The sequence below is a fragment of the Rhinatrema bivittatum genome, chromosome 8 (assembly GCF_901001135.1).
Source record: "Rhinatrema bivittatum chromosome 8, aRhiBiv1.1, whole genome shotgun sequence".
Taxonomy (NCBI): Eukaryota; Metazoa; Chordata; class Amphibia; order Gymnophiona; family Rhinatrematidae; genus Rhinatrema; species Rhinatrema bivittatum.
The window spans coordinates 84,075,013-84,092,842 of record NC_042622.1 but is presented as its reverse complement, the minus strand read 5'-3'; the positions used below and the strand labels follow the sequence as shown (position 1 = coordinate 84,092,842).

Sequence of the window (17,830 nt, the reverse complement as noted above, 5' to 3'; positions counted from 1 at the left end):
ATCTCTAAGCAGAGGGAGCACTCTTTCCGTGTCAGGTTTTCAAAAAAATCGCCCTTGTTGCTGTATTTTGCACCAACGGCAAATTAAAGATGAACTGTTTTGGCAACCCATTAGAAAAGGCATTGCAATAATCAATGTGAGAAAGCACAAGTGCATGCATAACCACTTTACAACTGCTCTGGTCCAAAAATAGCTGAACTGCTGCCCTAGTTGAAGTTTAAAAACTCTCTTTTAGCCACTATAGAAATATGTGCTTCCATATTAAAAGAGGAGTCCTACACTATTACTTTAAATCCGGTCCTATTCTTTCCAATCCTCTGCCCCCCGCCCCCACACACAAAGCAGAGGGAACAGGGATAGCTGATTATGATCATTCTTAAGATTTAATCCTAGCACACAAAGGCGGAGTAACCTGAGCTCTCCCAATCTGCCACTGTAACCCAACAAGTGATGGGATGTGCTTGTGGTGAAGAGCCCATTACTGCCCGCCCCAGGCCAGGCTCTTATTACTGTTTGTTTCTCACAGCCTTGTTTGGCCCATCAAAGATAATTAGGAAAATTCATCAAAACACCTATTTCTCCAGCTGCCACCTCCTCTAAACAAAACCAAACTGAACAATTTTCTGGGATGTACAGTATCATTGGCTTAAGTTAGTGTATCCTTCAGATCTCTCCCACCTCAGAAGGTTTTTGTTTTTTTTTGTTAAGAGCAGCCAATAAACATACCAGTCACTTTCTTGAAGCACACCAATAATAATTTCATCTCCCCCTCACTCCTGCCCTGCAGGACCCTCTTCTAATGCCAGTACTGAGGGCCCCCCCCCCCAACACACACACACACACACACTCACTCTGCAATGCATCTCATTCAGTACCCCCAGCTGTGCAGGGACTGAGACATGACCCTCACACACACACATCTCACCTCAACCCTGCCCTGCAGCTCCTTTACCTTAATTTCTGGATGCAAAGCATAGCAAGTCAGCTCAAATCGGATCTGGTCATTGCCCTGAAACACAAAGAGAAGAGGTGGTCAGCAGTGGAAGCAACAGTGAGCGTGCAGAGACATGGGAGGGTAATGGTAGACTGGAGAATTCCCTTTACATTTTAGGTCGAAGTGCTTTCAGTGTGCCAGGGCATGAACACAGGTGGTGGCTGGACCAGTGCTTGCTCCACTGCCCTTCTGAGAATTGTTCTTTGCTATGACACTTTTATGGTATAGAGAAGAAAGAGATGCCCCCTTATGCTGGCTGTGCAAGACCTTTGCAAAGGAAAAGGAATGGATTTTGCACCACCCTTCTCGACAGTACAAGAAGACTCCTGCTTCCTGGAGACATCACTGGCAGCAGTGATTATTAACACCTCAGATCCACATGACTCCTAAACCAATTAAATCTTTTTATTTTCTTAGCTTTTTTTTGCTGACATATTGCAAATATTACACCATGCACACAACACATGTAAAGAAAAATATTGAATCTTATTTTAAACAGAAGTACAACGTATCGGGGGGGGGGGGGGGTTACAAACGCCCTTCACCCCCACCTTCTCCCATGGAGTAGTGTGATGTCACCATTTAGAATGACCTCAGACCCCAGCCTGCTGACCACTGGAACGGTTCCTGCGGTTTCCATGCTTCACACCTCAAACCCCAAGAGTGGGATTATGGGGGTGAAGGGGAAAGGTGGACTAGGGGAGAATCTCTCTCTCTCTCTCTCTCTCTCTTATTAACCTCATGTTTCCACGATCCCATCTTTTTTAGGTACCAGCAGTGCCTTCAAGGCGCTCCACGTCTCTCTCCCTGCAGGTCTGGGCTCACAGCTTGCTCCATTTCTCCATATGGAACCCACAAGAATTACAGAAATTCCCATAAAATGTGCAAAATTCCCATAATCTAGCTCTAACCCCCCCCCCCCCCCCCCCCCCAACAACCCCACATCAAGGTCTCAGGGACATAAGGAACCTATTCTACCATTGGCAAGAAACAGATTTCAACATTAAGAAGTACAGTAGTACTGTATTCAGCAAGTTTCTAAAGTAATACAACTTTAGGAATTTTACACAATACTTGAGACAAGTCCTTTATGAAGGCAATAGTTAATGCACCAGGCAACCGTGTGCACAATGGCAGCAAGGCTCCAATAAAGAGAATTACACCATACACATGGCCGCAGTAACAATCAGATCAAAAGCTTTAAGCAACTATTTTGTAAACCTGCAGAAGGCATGAAAACACCTCCCAAGGCTCCCCTTTCCTTCCCCCATAATAAGGACAGCTCTGACAGCATCCTGGCACTCCCAGAACTTTCACTGTCACTCACAACTTACCAGAGACAAGACCCAAATCCTTACAGCAGACAGTGTGCTAATAATAATTAGCTAATTAGAGCTGACTGCTGCTAATACAGTGATATGATCTGCTTAGCAATTACTTGTCATCACATCCTTTGCAGTGCTTAAATTCTCCTTCAAACATCTGAGTGAAAAGGAAACCTGCAGAAACTATTCCCACTCCACACCAGTAGCAAACCCAGAACCCCCCTCCCAAACTGGTGGGGAGTTCTCATTCCCCACCAGTCTGTGCCAAGCACACACCTCTCCCACTCCAGTAGCAAACCCCTTCCTTCCTCCCAAGAGTTCTTAGTCCAAAGCAGTCTGTACTAAACACAGACCCCCTAAAATAATGTTCATCCCACAACAGCCTGTACCAAGCACACACCCCTCCAAAAAGAGTCCTCATCCCACTCCAGTCTATACTCCACCCAGCCAGAGGGATTAACAGGTAGGTTGCAGAGACAGTCAAATATCTGGGAGAGGCTGTGTCTCATCAGGAAAGTCTTTTGGGCTAGAAAGGAAAACATTAGTAGGCATCTGTGTCTTTTCCCCCCTTTTTGGACTCTGCATCTTTCTCCTGCTCCTTTGGGCTTCCAGCTCAATGAAAAGCAAGCCCTTCTGAGGCTGTGGTACCTTGAGTCTTCAAGCACTGCTACCTTCTGTTCCCTCCATTCTTAACCCCCACCCACCGAGACCAATGTTCGCAGCAATTGCCTTTTGCCTGGGAAACAGGAAACGGCCTTCTCTCTGGAATTCAGCACAAGTACACTCGTCCTGCCAGATGTCATTGCCATGCCATGGCTGGGACTCTCTCCTCCCTAGGAGCTTTGAGTGCAGCCTCCCTAGCACCTCCACCCATGGATGAGCTAGGGAGCAGAAACCAGGCTTGGGAATCGACTCCAGGTCTCCTGCACAACAGTGTAAAGTGCTCTAACTGAGCCTCTGGCCTAGGTCAACTCTCTGGCTTTTTGGTAGGCCTCAAGTCACCTACTGTACACGCTGTGGCTTTTTTTAGGTTCGTATTTATACCGTTAGTTAGTAGCCTGAATGGCTTAGACCAGTCGAGCAATTTTGAGGTCCATGTCTTGAAGAGAAAATCTCACTGTTTTCCTTTTTCCCAGACAGACTGAAGAATCTGCTGCTCCAGGCTATGGCCCAGTAAATCCTTGAGTTTATACGGTGCCGCCAGCCTCTGTGTCAGTTTTACTACTGCAGACTAACACTTCCCGCCCCCTTCACCTCCTGGCAGCATCTGAACAGGGTACCCAGGGATTCCTTGGGTGTGTGCTAACTATCGGGCCGATATAGTAAAAATCGTGGGAGAGCGGGAGAGCGCCCGCTCTCCTGTGCGCGAGATTCAGTAAATTAAGTTATTTAAATTAGGGCCCGCGGTAAAAAGAGGCACTAGGGACACTAGCGCGTCCCTAGTGCCTCTTTTTGGACAGGAGCGGCGGCTGTCAGCGGGTTTGACAGCCGATGCTCAATTTTACCTGCGTCGGTCCTCAAACCCACTGACAGCCACAGGTTCAGAAACCGGACCCCAGCAAAATTGAGCGTCCGGTTTTCAACTATTTTTAACTTTTGGGACCTCCAACTTAATATCGCCATAATATTAAGTCGGAGGGTGTACAGAAAAGCAGTTTTTACTGCTTTTCTGTGCACTTTCCTGGTGCCGAGAGAAATTAACGCCTGCCTTTGAGTAGGCGCTAATTTCTGAAAGTAAAATGTGCGGCTTGGCTGCACATTTTACTTTCTGAATCGCGCGGGCATAACTAATAGCGCCTGCAACATGCTTTTGCATGTTGCAGGCGCTATTAGTTTCGGGGGGGGGTTGGACGCGCGTTTTCGACGCGCTATTACCCCTTACTGAATAAGGGGTAAAGCTAGCGTGTCGAAAACGCGCGTCCAAATGCCGGCTAACAGTGCAGTCCACCGGAGCGCACTGTACTGTAGCGGCCTGAATGTGATTAACATAAGCAGGCTTGCCTCGATCTATACTCCTGGAAATATATATATGTACATACTTGTATGTAGACAGACACACAAACATCCAGATATTTCCTTATCCCACTAATTTTCCTTCTGCTCCTAAGAGCAGTGATACAGATGGTGCCCCGTACAGAAGCTGAGGCCTCTGTCACTGCTGCTGTACCAACTGGGGTCAGGGTTGCTGCCCCACTTCAGGTTTCCATCTTCCCTGCCCTGCCCAATATTCCCACACTTTATGCTTTAAGCTCAGAGCTTCTCCCGCACTTTCCAGGTTTCTTTTATCCTGTCACGTGTGTCACCCATATCTATGAATCCAAAGAAGGAGTGCAGAGTCTGCGTGCAGCCAGGGTGCTGCCAGTCTGTCTGACTGTCTGTCTGCAGTGGGAGGCCCTCTACCCGGCACTTCTCCCTCACTCTGGGGCCAATGCAGTAAAGTGCACCCAGCCTAGCACACGACCGGTTAACATGCGACTGGATGCATCTTTTGGATGCGCTAGACTAGCACTGGATACAGCAAGGAGATTAGCATGTCCAAAACATGCGCCGTAACAAAAACACGAACCCGATAGCAACTGTCAGATGTTAATTGCACGTAGATGAGGACATTAGCTATTACCTCCGATGCCGTAAAGCACTGGGCCCCCAACACACACTTTTTAATGCAGCAAATTTAACTCCAGCCTCGGAGGTGGAGTAAAGTCAGCTTGCAGTCAAAGGCTCATGAAAAACATGAAAAATAAGTTCTCTGTGTTGTGCTAAGTGTGTCCTCCCCCAGTATCATTGTGACACTTTCATTTACTTCTTATGGTGAAGAAAAATAATTGTATATTATCACTTCATTAAAAAAAATACCACTTTTCTTATCGCCACACAATCTGGACGTCCATAGCAAGGGACGCCTAATATTTTGCTGAGGTTGCTGAAGTGAATTATAGCAAAAAAAGAAGTGAGATCAAAACGGATGCTGGTATTGAGCGCCCGATGCAATAAACTATTAAGCGCTACGGACACTCAATTCTCTGCTGGCGCGCCCTTTTTAACGCTGCCTCTTATTTAAATGTTGCATCAGGAGCCCAGGGGATGTGACTGCCCGCGCATTAGGAAAATGAGCACTCAGTACGAGCGCCCGTTTTCAGCAGGCATCTCACATCTCATTGCATCCCCCCAGTTTTTGGCATGCCAAGGTAATCATGATACTTCTGGAGGGAATATGCAGACCTCTGGCTCCCTCTAATGCTAACACACAAACCATGCCGATTGCGTAGGAGGGGCTCAAGGCAGTCAGCAAGGAAACAAGACCTGAAATACACATCATGATATTTCATTTGAGTAAAAAGACTACCATACTTTGCAGAAAAAAAATATACACCGACACATAAAGACATTTCTAAGCAGATGTACCAGCCAGACTCTGCTTTGTGGGAGTATTGATAAGGGTTTAGCAGACCTGCACTTAGGTGCATATCTGGCACTGAACCACATGCAAACTATGTATGTAATTATATACGATTGTATATATATCTCAAGAAACCCTCTAACTAGTATGTTACATAACTTAAAAGGATGAAAAGCCAATTCATAGATTCTTAGCACACTCTACCTCATACAGTGTATGACATATAGGTAGACATTTTTCTAATTATAATTGGCAGCAACCATCATCATATCGTCATTGAATTTTATACAATTTTAAAATTCAATGATATGCCATCATATACTTTGGGACATTCCTATATGAATCCACACATCTACAGTCCTGTACAATCCCAGCTGAGTATTTCCATTTTACTAGTGAACCCTTGGGGGTTGCTCTACAGAGGTTTCGTTTGCACATGCATACAACGAATTCAATGGTTCAATGCATCTTCTGTAAATGAGAGGAAGAGCAGTATGGGCCTCACCTTTCCTGTGGCGCCATGAGACACATACTGTGCTCCTTCTTTTTTGGCAATCTCCACCTGATGCCGAGCTATGCAGGGCCGTGCCAGCGATGTCCCCAGCAGATAACGGTCCTCGTAGATGGCATTGGCTTGCACTGCTGGCCAGATAAACTCTTCCACAAATTCCTTGCGCACGTCCTCAATAAAAACCTGCAGGACGAGACAGGAACTGCTTACATTTGTTATCATAACATGCTCGGTGGAACAGCAGAAGACACTTAGAAAAAGCAAGAAGTGCAGAGCTCTGCAGGCCCTTATGCACATACAGCTGCTGTAGATTTACAGGAAAACCTGGAGAGAGGATGCAAGATCTGACCTTTTCTTATGCATCCTCCCTCTCTTCTTCAGCTTAGTTTTCCTCCCTTGCTTCTGGTCAAAAATGAGCTCATTGCACAAACCAAATGTCTAATGCCCAGGCTCCCAAACCCAGTCTCTGGCCTCCCAAAGAGAGCGCGGTCTCAGCAAAGCTCCCACAGATCCAGAGTCCTCTCAGGCAACCCCTGCATCGGCTTAGTGACCTGCACTGCTATGCAAGACTCTGGATTCCAGTCCCAGCTTGGGCTCAGATGTCTGCATAGCTTGGGTTCCATTTCTAGCTTCTGCTCTTGGGGCTGCAAGTGGCACTGAAGGAATGTTCATAGGTCCTGTGGGAGGCTGCGACAAGACTTATTTTACTTATAGCAGCAGCTGGTGGGCAGGCTTTGAAATCAGCTCTTGATGGAGCAGCATCCTGTTCTTCCTTATACAGGTGAGCACTGCAGTTCTGCCTTCAGTGGGAGGTGAAGGAGAAGAAGAAAGGAGAAATATCAGCAATTGTGAATTATGTTTCTGCTTAGAAAGATGGGAAGGAGTTAAAAAGTGAGATTATGCTGCTAGCTCCCTGGTGAAAACCAAACCTGGGCTGCACTGCTCTGGATCACCTTTCTCCCCTTGCTGATCGCTATTAAGCAGTATCACAGCTCTCTGTTGCCACCTACTGGCTAATGAAGAACAAAACTTCAAAATTATTCGTATCTTGCACTGTTCTCAACCCATCAAGAATACAGAGAAAATACTGGGGCCAGCACCCAGAAATGAGCCGGGTAAAAGGTCAAAGCTGTGAATGTGGAGGAATTTCTTTCACTCCACCACTCACCTTGACATGTCCCTTAGCCTCCCTGTGCTTAACCTTAGGTTAGCAGAAACACTGAATGGCTGGCACTATTTAAACAGTAAATGTCACTGTGTTATTAAGCAGCACGGGGAGAGAGACATGGCATGACATCCAGCCCGTGCTGTGATTCTCACTTTACCTTTTTAGCTCCCAGAGCCAGGGCTTTCTTTCTTGCCTCCTCAAAGTCTTCATTTTGCCCAATGTTTGCCTGATCAATAGAAAAAAAAATAAAATCATTAACACATACAATAAAGAACTAAAGGGACACTATTCAAAAAGCCCAGCCTTTGCGCTCATTTTCCAAGGAAAATATGTGAGGACTTTCGCTTTGAAACTTGTGCGGGTACAAAGTGCACACGGACACCTGTGTCTGCTTTCTGTGCGAGCAGAACTGTGCGGGAAAACCTCGTGCAAAGATCTGAAAATGCAATTTACATGTGAACTTTTAACTCTCCCAACCAAAGCACGCCCCCAGGATTGCCGCCTTGCCATGCAGCTAAAAATGTGCACATTGTGTGGCACAAGATGTGGACTTTTAGCTGCAGTTTTTAGACAGCTGATTTATGTGGCTAAAACACTGTTTATCCACGGAAATCATTTTGAAACCTCCCCTCCTCAGGATATTAAAAGGCAATAGAGTGTAAACATTGACTTTGTTCCCCTCCATCAGCCCAGGATAACGAATGTATTTTCCACTGCACTGTGCCAGCAAAATATTATTGCTGAAAGAGTAATTAGGAATTGTAAACTGTAGTCCTGTATTTAGTATGGATAATCTCTGTTAAACAGATGCAGATATGACCTGATGGATTTTCTTTGAAGACCCCCCAGAAAGTTAACCTAATGTTTTTATAATAAAAATTACTTCCACTGTACCATGTACTCACCAGGAAAGCAATGATATCATACCCCTGCTCCTTCAGCCACACCAGGATGCAAGACGTGTCCAGTCCACCACTGTAGGCAAGAACCACGGTGCCCTTCTGCTGTGACATTCTGCCTGACAAAAGCAAAGCAAGAGGTCACAAACACGTATCCTGGAGTCTTCTGCTACAGACTGGTGGCCTGGAGCTGTTCATCATTTATAGTAACCTGAGGTTCAGAGACATTCTGCATCCGGGTCCTGTATTTGCTAACACAGATGCACTAGATGCACAATGGGAATTAACGGCAGTATCATGCAGCTATTAACATTGGCCAAAACTTGATTAACATAGGTGTCATAAATATACTTGATATGGTTAGTGTTCACTCTAGCTGACTGTGTCAAATATTTGATTATTGATTGCCTTAACTCTTCTACGGGCCGATGAAATACAGTGCGCTCAGCCGAGTGCACTGTTTAACCTATGGTTGGACGCAGGTTTTAGACACGAGAACACAACCCCTTATTCTATAAGGGGATTAGTGCATCCAAAACGCATGTCCAACCCCCTGCGAAGCTAATGGCGCTCACTGCATGTAAAGTCATGTTGATGAGGCTATTAGCTATTCCCCCCGACGCAAAAAGAAACTGTGTGCCCAATGTACACATTTTTACTCTCCAAAATTAATGCCTGTCCTGGAGCAGGTGTTAATTTTTGAGGAGCCCAATAAAAAGTTGGAGTCAATGAAAAATTCGAACTGTCCAAAAAAAACTTTTCCCGACGGTTGGGTTTAGGAACAGAGATGCTCAATTATTGAGCGTCCATTTTCCTAACCCGCTGACAGCCGACCTCTCCTGGGCTCTCGCTGCCGAGAAGGCGCTAGGGGTGCCCAATTTCCCCCAGTGCCTTCTTTTTGCAGCGGCAGCCGATTTAAATATTAAATCGGGTGCCCCAGAGAGGTTGATTGACGCGTGTTAGGAGAGCGGGTGCTCAATCATGAGCGCCCATTTTCCGCAAGGCAATACTGCATCTCAAACAAACAATGGTCGTGTTTGTAAGATGTATGGATATAGAAAATGTGCTTTGATGTACTTGTTTGTAACTAACCCTCAATAAAACAATTAAACACACTTTTAAAAACCAAAAAGAACAGAGATTTACCTTTTTGAGTGTTTTACCGACATGAATTACTGGTCTGATAAATGCCCATTTGTACACAGGTAAAATTACACACAGGGTCTCACAAGCCAGTCACTTTTACCCACATTATAGCGGGGTCATTCCCGGTTCAGGGTTAAGTCAGGGGAGAAAACTACATGCATAACCCAACTGTTCTGATTCAAAAAAAGATAAACCTATTCCCTCCATACCACAAAATGCACTGGCAGGTAAACTTTTACAATGGAAATCACATACCAGTGCAATTCAAATAATCTTTTCCTATTACTTTCAGCAACATTGGAAATATCTGGAAATACTTCTATCTCTTGGTCATATGGGATGGCAATTCTCAAACTTCCTGCATTGTTGCAAAGACTGTGAGCACTTTTTTACCTGGTGTCTTTGCAGCAGTTTTTAAAGGAAAAATATACATTTGAAGGTCCATAGTCAGAAGCACTTAGGCAGATAACTCAGAAGTTATCTGGCTGAATGAGTATTTGGGCACTTATCCAGCTAAATTCTAGTTGGCTAACGGCCAGTTTTTAAATCGTCCACGCATGTAGAAATCACCACTTACGTGCGTGGCCGGGCCCTGCGGGGCTCGACCACGCGTGTAAGTGGCGATGCGCGCATAAGTACAGCGCTCTGACAAATGGGCGGGCCGGGGGGAGGAGATGGACAGTCCATGGGGCAGAGCGGGGCGGAGCAGGACAGCGCCATTCCTCGCTGTCCCGGAGCCTCGCTCGCCGGCCGGCTGCTGGAGGGCGCAAGTTTCTCCAGGTCGGGCCCTGAAGAAACTCAATGAAAATAAGGTAAAAAAAAAAAAAAAGAGGGATTTAAAGGGTGGGGAGGAGAGGGGAAGGGGAAGGGAGGTTAGGGTAGGGGGAAGGAAAGTTCCCTCTCAGTCCACTCCTAAATTGGAGCAGACTGGGAGGGAACTGGGGGAGCCCCGATCTTGTTGCTGCACGAATTTGCAAAATTTTACACCCCCCCCCCCACCCCCGCCCTTGCGCGGATTATAAAATCCGGCGCGTATGTGCGCGCGGCCCACGTATTTTATAACATGCGCGCGCCGGTCCTGGTTTTTTAACTTGCATCTCAATGCATTCTGGGATTTGTAGTCTCTGCTTCTCCTATTTTAAGTCAGCCCTACAAGTACCAGAGTGCATCAGGATGGGGTTTGTCTGGTCTAAAATCTCCCTCCAGGAACTGAGTGACTTGGCAGCTAGGCACATTCTTTTTCTGTGCATACACTATCCAACTCCAAACAGATCTGACAACAATAAACCCAAGCACTCCAATCTGAATGACAAGCATTAGGTAAGTGAAAGTTATTTTTGTAGAAGTAAAATAGTGTGATTGCCATGCAGTCCAATTGAATACATTGAAATAAAGGTTAACAAATAAAAACAAAAGAAACAAAAAAATATATATATAAGGTGATACCTTTTTATTGGACTAATTTAACACATTTCTCAGCTAGCTTTCAGGACCTAATACTCCCTTCCTTGGGTTAGAATAGAGTTTATAATAAAAAGTCTCACTTTATATATTTTTTTGTTTTTATTTGTTAACCTTTATTCTCATACAGTAAATGAAGGCAGTGAAGGTCAATTGCCCAAATCAGTCTTCCAAGGGGCGAGGTCAGTATAGTACCAGTAAGAATTAAAATCTACTTGCACCCTGCTAGTGAGACTTCATTTGCAATACTGCATTCAATTCTGGGGACTGCACTTTCAAAAGGATATAAACCGGCTGAAGCTGGTCCAGAGGGTGGCTACTAAAATCGACAGTGGTCTTCAATCTAAAGCACAAGGGGGTAGACTTACGAGATCTAAACCTGTACACCCTGGAGGAAAGGTGGCATAGGGGAGATATGCTAGAGCAGCGGTTCTCAACCTGTGGGTCGCGACCCCTTTGGGGGTCGAATGACGATTTGCTAGGGGTCGCCTAAGAGACCATCGGAAATATGGGTTTTTTGTCGCTCCTCGAGTCACTCCCTCCCCTCACCGGATGCAGTAAAAAAGTTCATTCTGCGCTCCCTCGCTCCTTTTGCCCAGCACCGACCAATCGGGCAGCGTGCCTTCGCTCCTCGAGTCACTCCCTCCTGCTTTAAACGTTGGAATGCGTTGGAAGAGGGGTAGTCTTATACGGCGAGTATATCCCAAACTCTATATTTTAACTGTAAAAGTTGGGGGTCGTCTTATACGCCGGAAAATACGGTATATACAGTACAGTTACTTAGGCCTATGAACGAAAATAATTTTACGGTTGGGGTCGCCACATAGTGGGGAATTGTATTAAAAGGGTCGCAGAACTATAAAGGTTGAGAACCGCTGTGCTAGAGACATTTAAAAATCCCCTAGGTATCAATGTACAAGAGGCGAGCCTTTTTCAACAGAAAGAAGGCTTTAATACAAGGGATCATGAAATGAGGTTGAAAGGGGATGAGGAACATTTCTTTACATGGTTACATGGAACGGCCTGCCAGTGAAGGTGGTGAAACAAGGACAGTGTCTGAATTACTTAGTGTCTGCAGCCAGGCTCCACCCTAGTTAAGGTGAAAACCATCCCTGCCTTGTTTCCAAAATGTTCCCCATTACACGTTGGGATATTTCTCCTCAATATCTGCATTTCACTCTATTAGAATAATTAATTAATAAAAAGATGGTAATAAAAAGAGGGAAGTGACTACAGCACCCCAAGGAGAAGGTGAGCACAGCGCCATGAATGATTAGGGCGCTCCGAAGAAGTGAACGCAGTCCCAGGAAATGGCGATTGCAGTCCAAGAGAAGCAAGTTAAGATGGCAGAGCATGCGGTGTTAGGAACACCACAGCTCTGCGGAGATGGGTGTCTAAAGGGCTCTGACTCTTTCATCCACTATAAGGATTAGGAGACTGGTCAGTACTGTAAGGTAACCTAGTAACATGGTAAATGACAGCAGATAAAGACCAAAATCGCCCATCCATTCTGCCCAGTTGACATTCAGGAGGGAAAGTAGCCTAGTGGCTGCAGCAATGGGCTAAGAACCAGGGAAGTTAGGGTTCAAATCCCACCGCTCCCACTGACATGCCTTGTGACCATGGGCACGCCACTTAATCTCCTATTGTTTGAGGTACCCACTTAGAGGTGAATTTTCAAAAGATGCATGCATAAAATGCCATATATGCAAATATATGTGTAACGGACCCTCCGCTTGTTACCATTAAGCCCTGGATGAACCCTTTGAAGATGCTGGAATAGCTGTCCCCTGGAAAGGTTTCTTAATTAGCTCTCTCCAGAGAGACTATGGGCACTCTCTTATGGTTTGCTAGAAATGAGGAGCCTGAATTGCCTGAATTGGTTTTTAGGCGCATACTGCCTGGGCATCCTAATCAGGGTCTGGAGAGTATTCTTTCCAGTCCTCCCGCGGGCTGGCTGAGATTTTCCCTCTGGGTTCATTTGTCCAGGTTTTGATACTTTTTCATGGTAAGAGCCCTGGGAGACCCGGGGTACCCCCGGGATACAGGGCCCAGGGAACCCTATGTCTGTGACTTCCCAGCCTTGGGACGACCACACCCTCAGCAAGGAAGGAGGTATGGGAGGGACTTGCTGCAAGGAAGAGCTCCGGTACTGAATTTTGTTGAAAGGGAAAGGACTTCAGTTTGAGATCCAGGAGAAAGGGATTTGGCTGCCCCTTGCCTGCACTGGAGCAGGGGGAGCTGCCTGTTTCCAGGGGATCCTTCCCATCAGGGATCCAGAAAAGAGAGAGAGGAACCAGAGCGATAACAGAAGATCACCTAACTGTGAATAAGCGCTCACTGAGGACGCCCATCCAGTCTTCACACCCTGAGTAGAGAGAGGATTTGACTCTCTGTGTAAAAGACAGTATTCATCATTGTTACCAGTTTGGAAGGGGTTTTTCCACCCAGTTTAAGGATACCCTGCCCACCCAGGAACTCCATTTATCCAAGTCCTGGAGGGTGGATGCGTCCCGTGTCCTAGTCCTGAGTCATGCACAGACAGAGGGGGAAGGACTGTAAGAGAAAAGAGACATTTGTGGTGCAGAGGATTTTGTGGCTGTTGCAATTCTACAGCCTGATTGCCCATTAGCAAAGATCTTCATTTTGGACATTAACTCAGTGACTCCAGGGTGTTTTCTGGGGACAAACTGCACACACATACGGGCCGAGTCAGTAAAGCGAACGCCTGCTCTCCCGGCGCGCACACAGGCCACTCACCTGTGCGCGCGATTCAGTATTTATATTAGGTCCGGTGGTAGAAACGGGCAAAAGGAGGTGTCCCTAGCGCCTCCTTTTGGCCCGGAGCGGCGACTGTCAGCGGGTTTGTCAGCCGACGCTCAATTTTGCTGGCATCGGTTCTCGAGCCCGCTGACAGCCACGGGCTCGGAAACCGGACGCCGGCAAAATTGAGCATCCGGTATTCAACCCGACAGCCGCCAGCCGACTTCAAAATTTTTTTTTAATTTTTTTTTTTACCCTTCGGGACCTCCGACTTAATATCGCCATTATATTAAGTCGGAGGGTGCACAGAAAAGCAGTTTTTACTGCTTTTCTGTGCACTTTCCCGGTGTCTGAAGAAATTAGCGCCGACCTTTGGCTGTACATTTTACTTACTGAATCGCGCGCGATACCTAATAGGGCCCTATTAGGTGCCGCGGGTTGGACGCGCGTTTTCCGCCCCTTACTGAATAAGGGGTAAGGGAAAACGCACATCCAATGGCAGGGTAACAGTGCGCTCCGTCCAAACTGTTCAGGAAGATTAACAGAGCGGTGAGTCCCCCGCCACGGACCCGTGTTTTGCCCGAAGGCTGCAACGTGAGGGCTTGAAGGGTGATTGTTTGAAAAGGTTTCAGCTCTCTGCCCTGCAGTCCCTCCCACTGTGCTAGTTTGAAACTCTTGAATAAAGCCTAGGTCATTGTTTAACAACACCTTGGTTGTCAGTGGGGGACACCTATAACCCATCTCACGCATTACACTTGTGACTTGGAGCTGCTTGGATGCGGGCTCGCCTACTACTTGTATTTTGCCTGTGCTATTTTAAAAGCTGCAACATATCGGGGACTTTGAGTACATTTGGATGTGTAAAAAAGGGGTGGACCAGGGCATCCCAGGGAAGGGCTAACATTTGCACGCAATAGTTGCTGTTTTGCAAACTGCCAAAGTGACGCACACAAGTTACTCCTGCACAATATGTAGTATAAGTGAACGTAAACATCTTACAAGTGAAAAAATGACTAGGTAGAGGGTCTGGGTGAAAAGTGGGGACTTCAGATGAAGAACCAGGAGTCTTCAGAAGCTGCAGATGGCCTGGGCAAACTGGTAGACTAATTGGTAAAACTGGTTATTTCATTGCTGTGTGCGTGTTATAAAATCTGTGGGCAGAAGTAGTTTGCACGCGCCGATCAACTGCCGCTGTCCCGGCCGGCCTCCGTCCCACCCCTCCCCTCCCCGCCCAGACCACGCCCCCAGCCTGCCTCCTTTTCAGGGCCTGGTAATTATGTGCGTATCGTCACTTACCCGCATGGCTGGGCCCTTTTGAAAATGAGTGCAGCGTGCACAGGGCCCGGCCACACACGTTAAGTGACAATATTTGCGAACGTGGCCGATTTAAAATTCAGCTGATATCCCTTTAAAACTGGAAGAACAAATATGCGGGTATATCCTTTGCACACATTTATTGGCTAAATTACGACTTATCCAGCTAAGTAGCGCCTTTACCTCTACTTAATGGACAAATTTCAACTCAAACAGCGCTTTGTTTAAGCCTTATTCAGCTACCTTACATACCTGGATAAGTCCAAAAAGTGCTAATTAGAAGGACAAGTAGCGCTTTTCAGACATATCTGGCAAAAGTGCCGCTACTTAGCTGCATAAATCAGAACTTATCTGGATAAGTGCCGCTACTTTTCCAGATAAGTACAAACTTGCATGGTTCACGGTGTTTAAATACATAAGCATGTATGCACACATATGTACTCATATTTACAACCTGTGCATATCATTTGTGCGCAGATTATAAAATACAGTAGTAAATTACCATGAGCATATATACATGCGTATATGGGCGCACACAGGCAGCTCTGAAAGTTATCCTCCATGATTGTTTGGGGCAAGGACTTATTGTACCTGAATACTTGTCACCATTGTGCACTATAAAAAGGATAAGTACTATTATTATTATAGATTTGTCCACTTTGGGTATATGAGCATCTAAATACCCATGTATTTATTTACTCATCTACCCAAACATCAACACCCTCCTCCCCCATGTCTTTTATGTGACCTTTCATCCCTCTTTCCACCACTGCCCTCCACATCTATTTCAAGAATGACCAAAATCTGCTCCTGTGATGGCCTCCACCACCTCCAATACTTAGCCATCTCAGGCCTTGCCACCTTCAGCGTTTAGGCTGAAACATAAGCCAACACCCAGGCCCCCGCCCAAAGCGATGTACAATTATAAAACAAAATACAATATACAAAAATACAATGTAACATTAAAAATAATAAAGTAATACATTTCTATACCAATTGCCAGCCTCCATCATTATTATCAACATAAGAACATCAGAACATAAGAAATGCCATACTGAGCCAGGCCAGTGGCCAATCCAGGTCGCAGGTACCTGTCAGATCCCAGAAGTAGGACTATTTCCTGTTACTCACTCCCAGGGATGGCAATAGCTTTCTTTACTCAACCTGGTTAATAATATGTTATGGACGTTTCCTCCAGGAACTTGTTCAAATCTTTTTTTAAACCCCACTTTGCTAGTTACCTTGACTATGTCCTTTGGCAACAGTTTCTACAGTTTGATTGTGTTCCGCATGGATAAATTCTTTCCACAATTTGTTTTAAATCTGCTGGCTGTTAGTTTCATAGAGTGTCCCCTTGTTTTGGTCATTTTTTGAAAGGGTAAATAACAATTATTTATTTACCCGTTCAACCCAGGATTTTATAAACTTTTATCACATCCCCTCTCAGCCTTCTCTTCTCCAAGCTGAAAAGCTCTAGCCTGCGTAGCCTTTCATCCTAGGGGAGTTGTCCCATCCCTGTTATTATTTGTCACCCTCCTCTGCACCTTTTGCAGTTCCGCTATGTCTGTTTTGAAAAGGGCCAACCAAAACTGCACACCATGCTTAAGGTGTGATTGCACCATGGCTCGATACAGAGGCAATATGATATTTTCTATTTTACATCTCCATTCCTTTTCAGATCATTCTTAACATTCTTATTTACTTTTTTTGACTGCCACCGTATACTGAGCAAAGGATTTCAACATGTTGTTCACAAGGACTCCAAGGTCCTTTTCCTGGGTGGTGACTTGCAATATAGAACCCAGCATCGTGTACCTGTAGGTGGGATTATTGTTCCCTATGTGCATCACTTTGCACTTTTCCATTTTAAATTTTATCTGCTGACATGATGTGGTGAACTTGTATAGGTGTCTCCTTCTGAGCTCTGGGTGCCAGTCCCCAAAACAGCTACAATTCTTCTGCTCTTCCACTAATATAAGGTTAGAATTTTAGTTTACTGGACTCCGAAAACCTATGGATAGATTTTTACACAAATCTCCTGAGGTAATATCCTCAAAATCAGGGAAGAACGGTAAGGACAAAGCTGGCCTTACCAATGCAAAGATCACTTTACTAAAGAAAATGCACCATCCTAGATGAGGCGGTGGTACCTCTGCTGTTGCCTTAGCTTTGAACAGAAAATTGGACTTTATTTCAAAGCAGAATGCTGAGGTCAAGAATTCGACCTCTGATACTGGCTCATATTTGGATGAAAGGGAGAATTGAAATCGTGGAAGATGACAATAAGTCCCTTAGGGAAAAACTGCAAGCACCGGAAAAATCTCTCACCCACTGTGAAGATAAATTAGATGATCTCAAGAACAGGTTATGCTGCAGTAACCGCCGGTTGGTAGGACTCCTGAAATCTGTCCCCAAACAGGAGCTTGTGACCGTCCTGGAATCCTGGCTTCCTGCCGAGGTGGGCCTAGCAGAACTTCAAGGCAAGCTAATGCTCAAGAGGGCGCACAGGTTGGGAGGTAAGGTGACTGGGTGGGAAAGTCCAAGTGTGGTGATTCTAAAACTACTTAGCTATGTCCAGAAATTGATAGTACTGCAAGCGTACCACAAAAAGAAGGAACTTCTACATCAAAACTAATGCATTCTGCTCTTCCAAGATTTCTCCAACCAAGTCTCTATGAAAAGAAAGAGGTTTGTGCCATTATATTCTGAGCTCACCCAAAAACAAAGTTTGCATTTCAATATCCAGCTAAACTTCAGATTTGGCATGACAATTTGTCAATGGCCTGCAAGCCATTAATGGATGAGTGAACAAATTGATAACCGCTTCGGTATAAAGCACTGTATGCTTC

The 17,830-nt window shown here is 45.6% G+C and overlaps 1 protein-coding gene across 2 annotated transcripts in view; it reads right to left on the bottom strand.

The window, feature by feature from the left end:
• ASS1 (argininosuccinate synthase 1) overlaps positions 1-17,830 on the bottom strand; it is a 230,497-nt gene that overhangs the window by 193,785 nt on the left and 18,882 nt on the right. Inside the window, exons 3-6 of one of the 2 annotated variants that reach the window (XM_029612119.1) lie at positions 8,304-8,416; positions 7,556-7,624; positions 6,225-6,413; positions 953-1,009 (exon numbers count right to left, since the gene is read on the bottom strand). In XM_029612119.1, coding sequence (XP_029467979.1) covers positions 953-1,009; positions 6,225-6,413; positions 7,556-7,624; positions 8,304-8,411 — 423 coding nt within the window. In that variant the 5' untranslated portion in view covers positions 8,412-8,416. The remainder of the gene's footprint in view (positions 1-952; positions 1,010-6,224; positions 6,414-7,555; positions 7,625-8,303; positions 8,417-17,830) is intronic. The other variant, XM_029612120.1, reaches the window with a different exon arrangement.